General features: G+C 38.6%; 1 protein-coding gene and 1 long non-coding RNA gene across 5 annotated transcripts in view; one reads left to right on the top strand and one right to left on the bottom strand.

Moving 5' to 3' along the window:
* The window catches only part of ADGRB3 (adhesion G protein-coupled receptor B3), a 669,309-nt gene extending 668,253 nt beyond the window's left edge, over positions 1 to 1,056 (top strand). For 2 of the 3 annotated variants that reach the window (XM_036916253.2, XM_036916255.2), the window contains one exon: positions 185 to 1,018. In XM_036916253.2, coding sequence (XP_036772148.2) covers positions 185 to 373 — 189 coding nt within the window. In that variant the 3' untranslated portion in view covers positions 374 to 1,018. Of the gene's footprint in view, positions 1 to 184 lie in introns of all 3 variants that reach the window. The other variant, XM_036916256.2, reaches the window with a different exon arrangement.
* Positions 1 to 12,790, bottom strand: part of LOC118927723 (uncharacterized) — a 79,732-nt gene that overhangs the window by 48,389 nt on the left and 18,553 nt on the right. Inside the window, exon 2 of one of the 2 annotated variants that reach the window (XR_005030938.2) lies at positions 1,379 to 1,549. This is a non-coding gene — a long non-coding RNA (uncharacterized LOC118927723). The remainder of the gene's footprint in view (positions 1 to 1,378; positions 1,550 to 12,790) is intronic. The other variant, XR_005030936.2, reaches the window with a different exon arrangement.

Raw genomic sequence — 12,790 nt, 5'->3', positions numbered from 1 at the left:
TTCATCCGTTTGTTCAATAAAACAAAACTGAAATCAAGACCACTCCCTGCAGCTGGCCGCAATTTCATATCATCTCTGAGTCATTTAAACTGGGTTAAGGTTACACACATGCAGTCTCGCTGGAAACGTCAACAAGCAGCAATTACACCACCATTAAGTGACTCTTCTCCTCTCTCCTCAACAGGAAACCCCAGCACCAAACAAGAATCCATGGGACACTTTCAAAAACCCCAGTGAATACCAACATTACACCACAATCAATGTCTTAGACACAGAGGCAAAGGACGCTTTGGAACTGAGGCCGGCTGAGTGGGAGAAGTGTCTGAATCTGCCTCTGGACGTGCAAGAGGGTGACTTTCAAACAGAAGTTTAACAAAATCAGAATGGACTGAGGTGGATACAAAACAATTTATTGCACTGACACTTAAGACTTGGGAAGCCTGGCATTTCTATCTGGACAGTGTGACTATCCTACGTCAGGACCTTCATGTGCCAGATGTCAGTGGCGTCTGCATATGGTAACTTCTCGCTAGCCAGGCTAGTGGAGAGAGGACCAGGTGTATAGTTCTGACCATCCTGTGTTGTAAGTACCCGTGGAATGGATTTGTATGGTAATCTTTATAGATAAACCTCAAGCAACGATTCATGTTGTAACCGCTTCATATGGTTTAGTTTTCAAAAAACTTCACCATGAAGCACAATGTATATATTTATGCAGTTTTTAAAGTTTATAACAGTCTGTTTGGCCATTACTACACTTTTTACTTTATAATATAAAAAGCAAAGTTTTTGTCATTAAATGAATGTTTGTTGAGCTACATTCTTCATTGCTTTAAATGCAATAAAGTAATAATCTCACTTTTATATGAATAATATATTTCACATCTTTATTATTGCAGTTTTCTCTAGAAAGCTCTGAGTAGCTTTCTTTGCTGCAACTGTGTAAAAAAATATTTAAAATGTTGTATGGTGTAAATAAACTTTTGTCTACATATCAGTTTTTTGGTGCATTTTATTTGGGGTGTGTTGAATGGAAGTGTACATATTTATAGTTTTTTTCAATACAGATACTGAAAATGTATTCACCGTTTTAATAGCCTATGTTATTACTCCTTTGAGGCTAGTGATCTCTCAAATGTAATAGTAGGTTTATATAGTGCTTCTGTATTTTCCACTCACATAGCCTTTGGAACAATGTAAATGGGGCTTGTCAGAAGTCTGCTGCCATCATACTCTTACATAAATGCTATGTTTTTTTATCTTGAAGCAAAAAGATACAAACTACTCATAAAAAACAGTAAGTTATCATACAAAAAAATGCAGAGAAAATGTTTATTTTCACAAGTAATGAACTTATTCAGAATTTCAAAAACTTTACCTGTATGTTCTTTAGCAGAAGGAAAAGCGGGGAGTGATGCATTTGGCCGCAGCTTTATCTCTGGTTTGAGTGATGGGCAGTCTGGGGTGAGCCGACTGCAGAACAGTCCCTCGTGTCCCCTCTAGTGTCAAAGCCACACTGGTGGGGATGGCTCCTGCTTCCTCGGAGCTGCTGTGAAGAAAACGAGGTGCGAAGGATTTTCGCTCTTTCGTCACCTTTACTGGAGGGTGAGATTTTGTTTTCCAGTCTGAGGAAGGCCAGGGGAATAGAGAGGAGAATGGGGTCTTCAAAATCCCTAGACTGTTTATGTAGACTAGTTTGCAGTTGACCCTAAGCTGTGGGGTCTGCTGTGATCTGTCAGGAACTCAAGTGGGCTGCTGCGCATGACCTTGGGGACCGCGCCCTGTGGCCATGAGGCTCACCGGCACCACTAACCTAGAGCCTTAGGAACTGCAGGCTCCGGCTGAACCCTGTCAGGTGTTCACAAGCATTCTCCATGAAAAGATGTTAGAAGTACCTTTTTAATCAGATTTTAAAAATGAAAGTGACATCGTTATGCAAAAAAGAATAAAACCCAACTAAGAACTGATTTTTCAGAGATAAACTTCATACTAATTATAATGTAATATTAAATGCCAATTAAATTTATAAGATGATTTTCTGGTGCTGAAATAATAGTAAATTTCTGTTCCTCATTCTATAATATTATATCTAAATATATATGTGTATGTGTATGTACACACACACATATATATAAAAATTCATAATACTCAGCTCCACCTCAATATCCTGCAGAATGACCGAAAACCATGTATCCAGTTGCCCATTCCAAATTGTAAAATCTTGTTGGAAAAAGTACCTACAATATGTTTAAAAACAAACTCTATATGTTTAAAAAAAATTCAGTGTATTAGACTAATATTTTTAATAAAACTGTAGTACTCACTGCCATAAACAAAATCTTCACATTTTTCACTTCTATTTTCCTCTAGTTCTAACAACTCAATATTAGATGAAAACTAACCAGGAATTGAGTACGGTTAGGGTAAATTTTTGGGTTTTTCTAAGAAGGATGCCGAGTTGTGGTGGTGCTTTCTGTTTTTTAGCCCATAAGGAAAAAATGCAGGTGAATGAGCTTCAAGGAATCCTAACTTTGAGGACGCTCTCTCCCAGTCCACTCCTTCTGCGTCCCTGCTGCACATACACGTCTGCCAAATTCGAGGTGCAGCCTCCCTCAGGGTTCCCTTGGAGCCCGCTGCACCCAGGATCTGCCGGGATCTTTGTGCCCCTGGACTGGAAGTTCTTCCCTCCCCACCCCGAAATCCAAATTTTACCTATGCTTCAAGACACACCTCATATTCTATCTTCATGAACTTTTCCATTAATTTCCAACCTAGAAATAATTCTTCCTGTGAACTCCTATGGCAATGCTTCTGTACCTCTCTTAGGACTTTAAAAACCTTCCGTCTTGTTATTTCTACACATTTCTGATAACCTCTGGTGGGCTGTAAGTGCCTGGAGGACAGGATTCATACGTGATCCATTTGTGTATCTCTTAAGGGACCTAGCACAATAATGTTCACACAAAAGATGCTTGTTGGATTATTTGTGGATTTTAGTTTATTTTTTGCTTATAGTCATATATTCTTATCAAGTCACACACTCACAAGTGTTTATTGAACAACTATTCTGTGTTTACTTGTAAGTTAGCGGTTCATATAAGGGCCTATTTTAGGTAGCTCACTATCAAACATGAGATACATATGTGAAACAAGTAATATTATTTAAATATTAATAAGTTATTACCCATGTTCTCTTTTTGTCCTTAACATCATCTCATGAAGCAGGAGTTAGTTATCCTAAAGAAATGGAAGCTCAGAGGAAGTTAAGAGAGCTAAGATCACTATAAGTAAGTGACAGACCCAATAATCTAGCCCAGGGCTTCTGACTCCTACTCTAGGTCCATTCCTATGATACCATGGTGTTTCTATCCCTTCCTCATACATTATGAAGTTTCCCATGCAAATAAAAGCAAGTTCTAATGGAGATGTTTTTCAGGCAAGTGACAGAGGCATAAAACTGAAAAATACATATCAGCTGTCAAGGAGGTCTTGAGACCACTAGCTGATTGTAGCAGAAAACATGATTGATCCAAAATAACAGGTTATCTTAAATAGATTGGTTCTATAGTCCATTGTGTGTCTCTTCTTGCACCTACTTTACTTTTCAAATGCTCTTTAAATGTAGTTAATTTTTCACTAATTTTATTATTACCTGCACAAGAGACAGAAGAAAGAAGACAACCTGAATTTTCCAATTGGCTTTAAATTTTGAATCATTTTCAACGTCTTAGAAAAGCTTTAGTTTTCCTAAATGTGAGTATTCCAGAGTTATCTATGTCAAAATCAATTAACTAAATTCTGTGAATTTGTAGTACTTCATCAAAGAATATGAAACAAATGTTTCCAGTGTGTCGATCTACAGGAAGCTTTCCATGATGAAAAGACATCTCACCCCATCAGGTACTTCTGTAGTTAAATTTGTAACTGGGGTAGGTACAGAAGAGAAGAGATTTAAGAACTGAGAACCACAGAATGTGGAGAGGGACGAATTTGGGCAACTGATGAAAATGGCAATCATTTTCAGCTTTCTGTGACTAAGTCCAAACTTAGGTTAAGGAGAGAGTTTATTTGAAAGGCCTTTATGTGAAGAGTTTGTTTGAAAGTAGCTTTAGGGGCAGAGACACTATTGCAATAGGGGGAACACTCTGACCGTAAGATCTACAGGCATCTCAGACGTCAGGCAGAAGGGCCCTTATTTTATAGAGAAGAATCAACAAGACTAGAAAGAACTGGACGTGGAGAGTGGGCTGATCACGTGGTGTGATCAGGTGACTGAACAGGAAGTGTCTTTCTTTGTGGGCAATTCTGGGAGAGGGAAAGTTAGGGAAGGTAGTGCCCCTTCCGGTGCTTTGTTAATCTCCCAACACTTGTTTAAACTCAAGGATAGACCCAAGTCCAGGGCAAGGGAAAGCATGATGCCCAACTAGTTTGGCCAAGTTAAGTGAGCAAGTATTTTGTTCTGGTTGGTCAGTGGAGACAAACAGTCCGGCTAGTAATTTCTGAGACAAAGAACAGAAAATTGGAGGGTCTATTGTCTGACTTTGTTGTAAATAGACAAGAGGTACATCTGAAAGTCTTAATATCAGAAGGGTGGTTTTTGCAATAAGTTGTTTCCAAGAACATGGAGGGAGGGGGGGATTTCTTGATTATTGCTGTTTTCCAAAGGTGTGTTGATTGCTCAGATAAAGTTCAACATTGTCCCAGGGAAAGAAGCTAAGCCCACTGGAATGAGAAGAATTTTTCAAAAATTGCCAGTATTTAGCCAGCAGTGATTAAGGGAAAGGATTTTCTCATACTAAACAATAGCCATGACTCTTGAAACAAAAATAATTTAGAGTGATAGTGGTAAAAATTACAACCTAGGTAAAAATACCAACTGTTTTTTAATTGTGAGCTTACTAATTATCTCCTAGTTTGGACTCTTGTTTGTACCTTTATATCATATAATATGTAGGTCAGGGAGGTGAGAGGCCTAGAGTTGAGAACCAGCCTATCTAAAGTGTAGTCAAGCTGAGGAGAATATTAAGGCATTCTTGGGCACAGATGAAATAATAGATATATGCCTAAAACCAGCTGAATTGATAAGACTCATCCATGAGCTGAATCCACTTGAGTATAGTCACCTCAAAACACCCAGCCAGAAACATCTAGCATTCAACCCTACACAGAAACATTTCCTGGTGCAAATGATTCTTCTGGTAGCAACCTCCTATCAAAAAGGCCTAACAGCCTCTTGAAGAATGAATATACCTTCCTCCTCACCAAAACCAGCAAACTCCAGAAGACGGGCCAGCTTGATTTTCATAAACAGTTTTCAATAAAGGAGAAGAATTTCAAAGATTAGAATTGAAGGTCAGCACTTTAATTCCTATTCTTTTGTTTAACCAGCTCAGAGTTTATGTCAACTTTTCAGATGAATGCCTAGCATTATCTATTATCCCTTTTCCTCTAAAATCTAGAATTGCATTTCTAAAACTCATAGAGAATTTATATATATATACTTGGAGATAATTTTATGCAGTAAGTATGTTGTACTTTATTCTGAAGTGTACTTGAGGTGGTTTATAAAAATACATACATTATTTATTCAACAAATATTTATTTAGAACCAGTTTCAATCTAGATACTGTGCTAGAAGATGGTAATTCAACAGTGAACAAAACATGGTTCCTTTTGTAAATGTATTTTATATATTATATTAAGTATATATTTATTTTATTTATATATGTAATATGTAAAAATATATGATACATAAGTCATAATATATAAAATATGTTTATATTTTATATATAACAAAATATATGTAATATGTTTTTATTTAAATATATAATATATAAAAATATATGTAATATATATGTTTATATATTTTATATAACATAAAATACATGTAATATATATGTTTACTGTATTATATATACTCACACACATATATGTAGATATGTTAAAATAAGGACAATCAAGGTGACAAAGAGACTAAGTTAGCATTTACAACATATTCCTCAAGGCCCTAGATTCTTTTCTAGAGCTGCTCAAAGTAATGGCTCTGAGCTTCCTTGCAGCCAATGCAAAAATAGAAACTAACTGGTTACGTGATTCAGTATACCTAAGATAAAAACCAACATTTCCCTGAAGAAGCAGATAGACCAAGTGCCTCTCATGAACCCTCCTGTTGAATTATGTGGTAAATTCTTTATCAACAATCTCCTAGTAAATTCCTTGAGCTTTACTGAAATAGTACTTATATCCCTTCTCGAAGGGTAATGTCACAGTTAATTTATGTCTCGACTAGACCACAGTATCTAGATATTTGGTGAAATACCAAAGTAGATGTCATTGTGAAGTATTCTTTAGATGAGAGCAAAATGCCACGAGGACAGACGCCCCTTTATTTGGGAGCTTGCCCTGTGTCTCTCTTCATCTGGCTGCTAACTTGTATCCTTTACGGTAACCTTTATGAAGCTGATAAGTATAAGCATTTTCCTGAGTTCTGTGAGCCACTCTGGCAAACTGATCGAACCTAAGGGAGAGGTCGTGGGAACCTCCAATTGGTAGCCAGTTGGTCAGAACCACAGGGAAGAGCCTGGGACTTGCGACTGGCGTCTGGAGTGGGAGGTGGTAGAGGGCAGTCCTGTAGGATGGAGCCCTTCACCTGGGGAATCTGGTGCTGTCTCCGGGCAGATAGCATCGGAAACTTGAGTCGAGCTCTCAGACACCCTGCTGGTGTTTGAGAATTGCTCCGTGGTGTGTGTGGGAAGAAGCCCTCCCCCACCCCCACACATGCACACTGGAATCAGGTCCGGGGACCCAAAAGAAAGGAGTTAGACTGCTGTGTACATTACTGCTGTGTTTGAAAACACCCACATGTCCTGTTCATTATTCTTTTTAAGTTCAGTACTTATGGAACATCTAACTTTTAAGTGATCTAATTTCCCAGTGAACCTTGTAAACTGGCTGCAAAATGTAATCCAATGTAAAAAATTGATATTAATTAGTCAATTAGACATTTACTGAACATTGTAAATTAGGGTTTTGAAATTGTGCATTTAAAGTCATGTTTGCAAATAATGATCTCATCGGAGGTCGAGATATCACTTGCGGCCATATTATTTCATAATCATAAGGTCATGTTATGAGGGGGTGCTATAGGAGACCACTTATATCTTTCTGTTCCGTAAACTGGGGAAGAGAAAGGACAACCTACCCAGTTCACCGAGAAGCGGTACCAAGTCATTAATGTGGGGAAAAGCTAGGACACAACTTAGTTTAGTCCCACTGAATTCTCTGACCCTTGGAGGGACAGTTACCACAAATTTTGATCCTAAAGATAATATTAAGACATAATTATACATGAACATCACTAGCCAAGGAATCATAAAGGTAAATAAAAGCTGCAAGTAGTCTTAGGATTTATGTTTTTATCCACTCATAGAATTCCCAAAGCGAAGAACAGCAAGACAGCCATCAAAGGAAGATTAGCCGTGTGCAGGGCTCACTGGCATTTGATCAAACACTGGCCTGAGAAGACCAGACTTGTAATATTTCTCCCTGTAGCAAAATGTCATGAGTTTTAGACAAACTGTCTAGTGACTAATACTTCTAATTTTGGAAGGAATAGAGTGCTGTTTTTAAGAAAGGATTCATGCCAATAATTTTATTCAGCATTAGCCCAGGGAAGGATGAGAAATAATTGTGAGGATACAAATGTCAACTTCGCCAGGTCTATTTACAGATGAAGTTTTATATCTTATACAAATTTATAATGCATAATTGTCATTTGAATGATATAACCGAACACATTTGAATGTCAGATCTATTTCTGTACCAACTCTGCCCATCTGATGCCTCTAATAAGAACTGCTCAGTGCGTGCCCGGTGGTGCTCAAGTCTGAGCCTGAGGAGGTGGGCGTCGGGTGGCCCAGAGCTTTCACGTGGCAGCCCCTCTCTGCTCTTCTCCTTCCTGGGAGCAGAGGGAAACTGGGCAGTGTGCCCAAGTGGAAGGCCTTTCTCTTGCTGCCTGACCCCCCTCCCAGTAACTGAAGGATCAGAAACACAGAGTAAAAATGAAGCAAATTCACAGCAGGACCTCCCCTCCCTCAGAGTCCAGCCATCTCATCACCTCAGCTGCCACACTTTCCCAAAAAGAAGAATGTTTCCACAGATCACTCTGAGCAGATAACCTCCACCACAAAGTCATTCTGCTGAAGGCTATTCTTTGCTCTCGTTTTGGGATCTTGAAGTGTAGCCAACTTTTAGGTAACTATCCATTTCCCTTTCACGGTTGTAGTTTCTTACACCCAATGTCCAGACAGATGAATCATATCAAATGGCCCATTCGGTGGGGAAACTGGATAAAGTGCTTTATTTTGCACAATTTCACCCTTGGCCATTCAGGAGCCGAGTGAGAACTGGACCCACTTTTCCTCACGGAGAGGTGCAGGGCTGGAGCCTGCCCGAGGCCCCCAGCGGGGACGCCTCAGTCACTCACGCAGTCCTCAGTTTTTCTGCTCCGAGTCCTCATTTTCTGGGAAGCGCATTTGCGAGGCTGCATTAAAGAAGGGGAATCTTAGGGTGCAAGTGACACGCACTGGTGCTGGCAGACGGAGATGGAGCAGCGCTTGGGGTAGGGCACCAGCCTCGGCACAGGCCACGTGCTCTTCCCATCAGAGAGAGGCTGGAGCGAGAGACAAAACGACCTCTACCCCTGCCATGTTCAGCAGCAAAACAGGGCACACTTCATAGAAATCCATTCTGTGGCCTCCTGAACAGGCGCCAGGCATTGGTCATCAGCACGGTTTCTTTTGATTGAGTTTCTTTGATTCATTTATCCAGTGAAAACCCTTTATCAGGCTTTTAAAAGTACTTGAATTATAAGTAGGGCTGTGGTCTTTTCTTTTCATCTTTTCTATGAAGGCATCAAAAGAGCAGCATATGCTAGAGATTGTTTTGTATATACTTTTTAAAAAAGGTAATTCTATGAGGGCTCATGTAGAGTAGCCAAGAAATCATTAATAACCACAGTGCACACAGATTTCTCAGGAGCCCAAGCAGAGACTCGCTACCTGCGTGATTACTCGACGTGTTTTCTGGGACACATCAGAGCTGAGGTTGCACATCTTTCTGTTGACAGGGACATAATGACAGCCATGTGTTTATAGAGCAGGATGCTAGCCTTTGTCCACAATTTCAAATGCTTCACTTCACTGCAGCTGTGCAGAGACCTTCCTGACCCAATTTTAATTAGTATAATTAACTTACAATGTTATAATTCTAGCATGGTAGATTTTTTTTTCCAGAACTTATCATTTGACACTCCAAGAGAAAAATCTCTGAAAATTATTTTATTGTGAGAAGAAATCATCTGCTTCCTTTACGTATACAGAAAAAGCCAGTAGGCATTCATAAGAGTCTGCCTAGTTGTACATTATATTCCTGCAAAATTGTGTATGTTCATATACCCTCTGGCCAAGAAACAGCTGCCCCAGAAATACTTGCTATGCTGAGGGTGAAGGAGGTTGAGCAATACATTCTACTTCTTGCTCACAGCCACATACACAGAGATTAATGGTATTTAGCAGTGACTCCCTTTCTGCCAAGCTTCAAGTTACAGTTACATAAGCCTATGTAGTCCACATTTCTACAAAGCAGAAATTTTTCTGCCCTTATATCAACAGTCAAGTGGAAAAGAAGCGTTCAAAAAACATAAATTAGAGAATATCAGTTTACCACTCTGCGTGGTGATTAGTGTTTTTTGGCAACATATGGATTGAAAACATGATCATTATTTTTAGGGGCTGGTGGATGAGGAGAGAGAGAAAGGCAGGGGGAGGGAGGAGAGGAAGGAGAGAATGACTATGAGAATGAGAACTGACAGCTAAATCGAGAGAAGTATAATAGGCATATTCAGGAAGCAATGTGGGGACAGAAAACAAACACGTGCTTCTTTACTAGCCAAAAGCATGGGGCTTACAAAGCATCCTGTCTTTGGCAAAACACTGTGCAAAAAGGCCAAGAGTTGTAAGTGTGCTGAAGGGCGAGGCACGGCAGACCCTGGGAGGTGAAGAAAAGTAGACAGGTGATGGGGACGCGGGTGAACGTCCACATACTGCAGGGTTGTTCGGCTACAGGCGCTTTGTAAAGCCTGGTTTCCAGGGGTTTTCCAGTGTGTGGCAGTTGTTGCTACGAACAATTGCATAAAGCTTTTTAATTTCTTGTCCAATACAGATTTTTCACCTATGCATCTAGGGAAAATTGATTCTCTAGTAAATGGTGTAAAATCATTGGGGAAACAAAATATTATGAGTATCGAGAGAAATTAAGGTTGTTTTTCAATCTGTTTGATGTCTACCTAAAAAATTAAGAATAAGATTTTTTATCTTCAGGAGTTCATTGAACTTCAGCTATTGGCTGGTTATAAAAACAAACACTAACTATTCCCAGTGGCTCCAAGGAACAACTATTCTGATTATTATGCACAAGAGATGAAAATCTGTTGGACAAGAAAATGTGACAAAGGAAGAAAAAAAATAAGAATAAGGAAAGCAGGGGAGACATGTGTCCCTGAATATAACTGTTTTCTAGTTGTGCAGTAAATGGGATGGCAAAATAGGACTATAAAAACCTCACTACCTAAGGAAGAGGGTGTTGAATCTAATGATGCCTTGAGATCTACACTAACTTAAAGAATTTATGATTCTGACCAAAGGTTTTGACCCAGAAAATTTAGAATCACTGTGATTAGTCATATTAGAAAAACATATAAAAATGATATTGGGGAAATGTGTGTCAGTAAAGAGGCTATGTGATTCAGTATTCCATGGCAGAAGTTTCTGGAACGTGAATCCTGTCCATGGAATGCCACCGTATTCCCAGCCCGTGGTTTGTAAGTGGTATAAGGGAGTTCATGCTTTTGTCTTGAGGGGGGGAGTTCACTCCTCATTTTAGTATTTGACAAGGCCTTTGAATATTTACAGCATTTTTTTCCTTCAGTATATTCTTCTGTTTAATGAAACTGAAACCATGAATGCTGTCCAACTCAATTGAAAGAACAGAAAGTTAGCACTTTTATGACTATCACTGAACACCATCACATAACAGGAAACCGCATATAGTCTGTTGCTGTTTTGATAACATAACCTGGGTATGTCATCCGATAGAAGATGGCCACGTGGAAATCTCTTTCTCCAGGAAGAGTAAGAGGACATTGGAATATACAATAAGATTGGCCAGGCCTAGTATAAGTACCCACTAGAAGCCATGACTTATTACTTTTTCTGAAATCTTCTTCTTTCCTGACTAGACTAACAAAAGCAAGTAAGAACTAAGTCATTAAAAAAGTATACTATCAGCTAGGGGACTCATTTCATGATATAATCAATAAAACTAAAAGGGTACTTGGGGAAGTCAATGAGGAAGACTTTGGTGTCAAAGCAAGCCACATATTGCTAATATTGGTTGGTAAGAGTGCACACAAACCCTTGTGAGGTGTGGTCATTTACCTTCTTTATCTATAAAAGGCCTTTCTCCCTTTGATTCCAAGCTGAATCTGTCTTTTCAAATCAATTTTTCTAATACAAGGTGAATGCAAGTGATTATTTTTACTTAAAGTCACATCCTGGTGGTAACCTGACTTTTTCCTCTGCATAGCTCTAAGGCTCAACAGGATCATAAGAACAACCTTCAAACCTTTCATGACCCTAAGCCTCACCCTATCGACTTATACCAAGTCTTGGAACATTCTAGAAAAGTACATCACTGTGACTAACCCCAGGTTTCCCACACACAACAGAACATTTGCAAATTATATAGCAATCATTCCTATCTTGTTGATCTCAGAGTTTGAACTATTATTTAGAAAGAAACCCAAGGATCACTTATTCCTTAGAAAATGAGCATTTACCAAAAGAAAAAAAATTGCCAATGTTTATTTCAAAATATATCTGTAGGTAGGTTTATTGGATCTTAAACTGCTAACATAATGCAGACGATTCCCCTAAGTTACTGTCTCACATGAAGGGAAGTGATGACCTTTAAAAGTGTTATCTAACCACATAATAATACAAATTATTGAACTGTTTCAATATATCTCCATATTAAAAAAACTCTACCTGCAGTCTAAACACTTCAAAAGATTTTTAGATAATAGAATTTTTTACCATAAATTATGTTTTAAGTTTATGTAGAAGACAGGTACTTTAATGAAAAGTTATTAAGATAGATAGAGCAGGGCTTCCATTCAGAAACTCTGCCTAGAATGTTGCTGTCTACAGAACTGAGTATGTGAGAAGAGATAACCATTATCACAAAGCAATTTAGTTCTGTAGCAAAACATTAAGGAAGATGTGCCAACCAAAAAAACTTGGCCTTCATTTGGCAAGTTGCTTCTCATCAAACAGTTGAAGTTAGAACTTCACCAGAATTTTACGATCAGCATAGGTCCAAATTTAGTTCTCCAATTTCCAAAAAAAAGTTTTTAATTAAAAACTCAGAATGCTAGCTGCACAACTTTTTCTAGAACAAAAACTTTCCATTGCATATACTTCACTTCCCCTTATCATCACTCAAGTTTTTGAAAAAATAAGAAGGAAAACATGCTGACAAGAAAATTGCTTTGGAATTATCATGTACTACAGAAGGAAAGATATTTAAGAAAACAATTAAAGGGTAATTAAAGGTTAAAAAAAGTTTCTGGCAAATTGGTTCAAATTCCTGCTTTGCTTCAGCCTTGAAGCTAACACATACCTGTGTTCTGGGTGTTTGAATCCATATGAAGCCATACAGAACACCTGGAACT

The sequence above is a fragment of the Manis pentadactyla genome, chromosome 16, assembly GCF_030020395.1.
Source record: "Manis pentadactyla isolate mManPen7 chromosome 16, mManPen7.hap1, whole genome shotgun sequence".
NCBI classification, from domain to species: domain Eukaryota; kingdom Metazoa; phylum Chordata; class Mammalia; order Pholidota; family Manidae; genus Manis; species Manis pentadactyla.
Note: the sequence above shows the minus strand (reverse complement) of the source record. Positions and strands in the feature narration are given on the sequence as shown.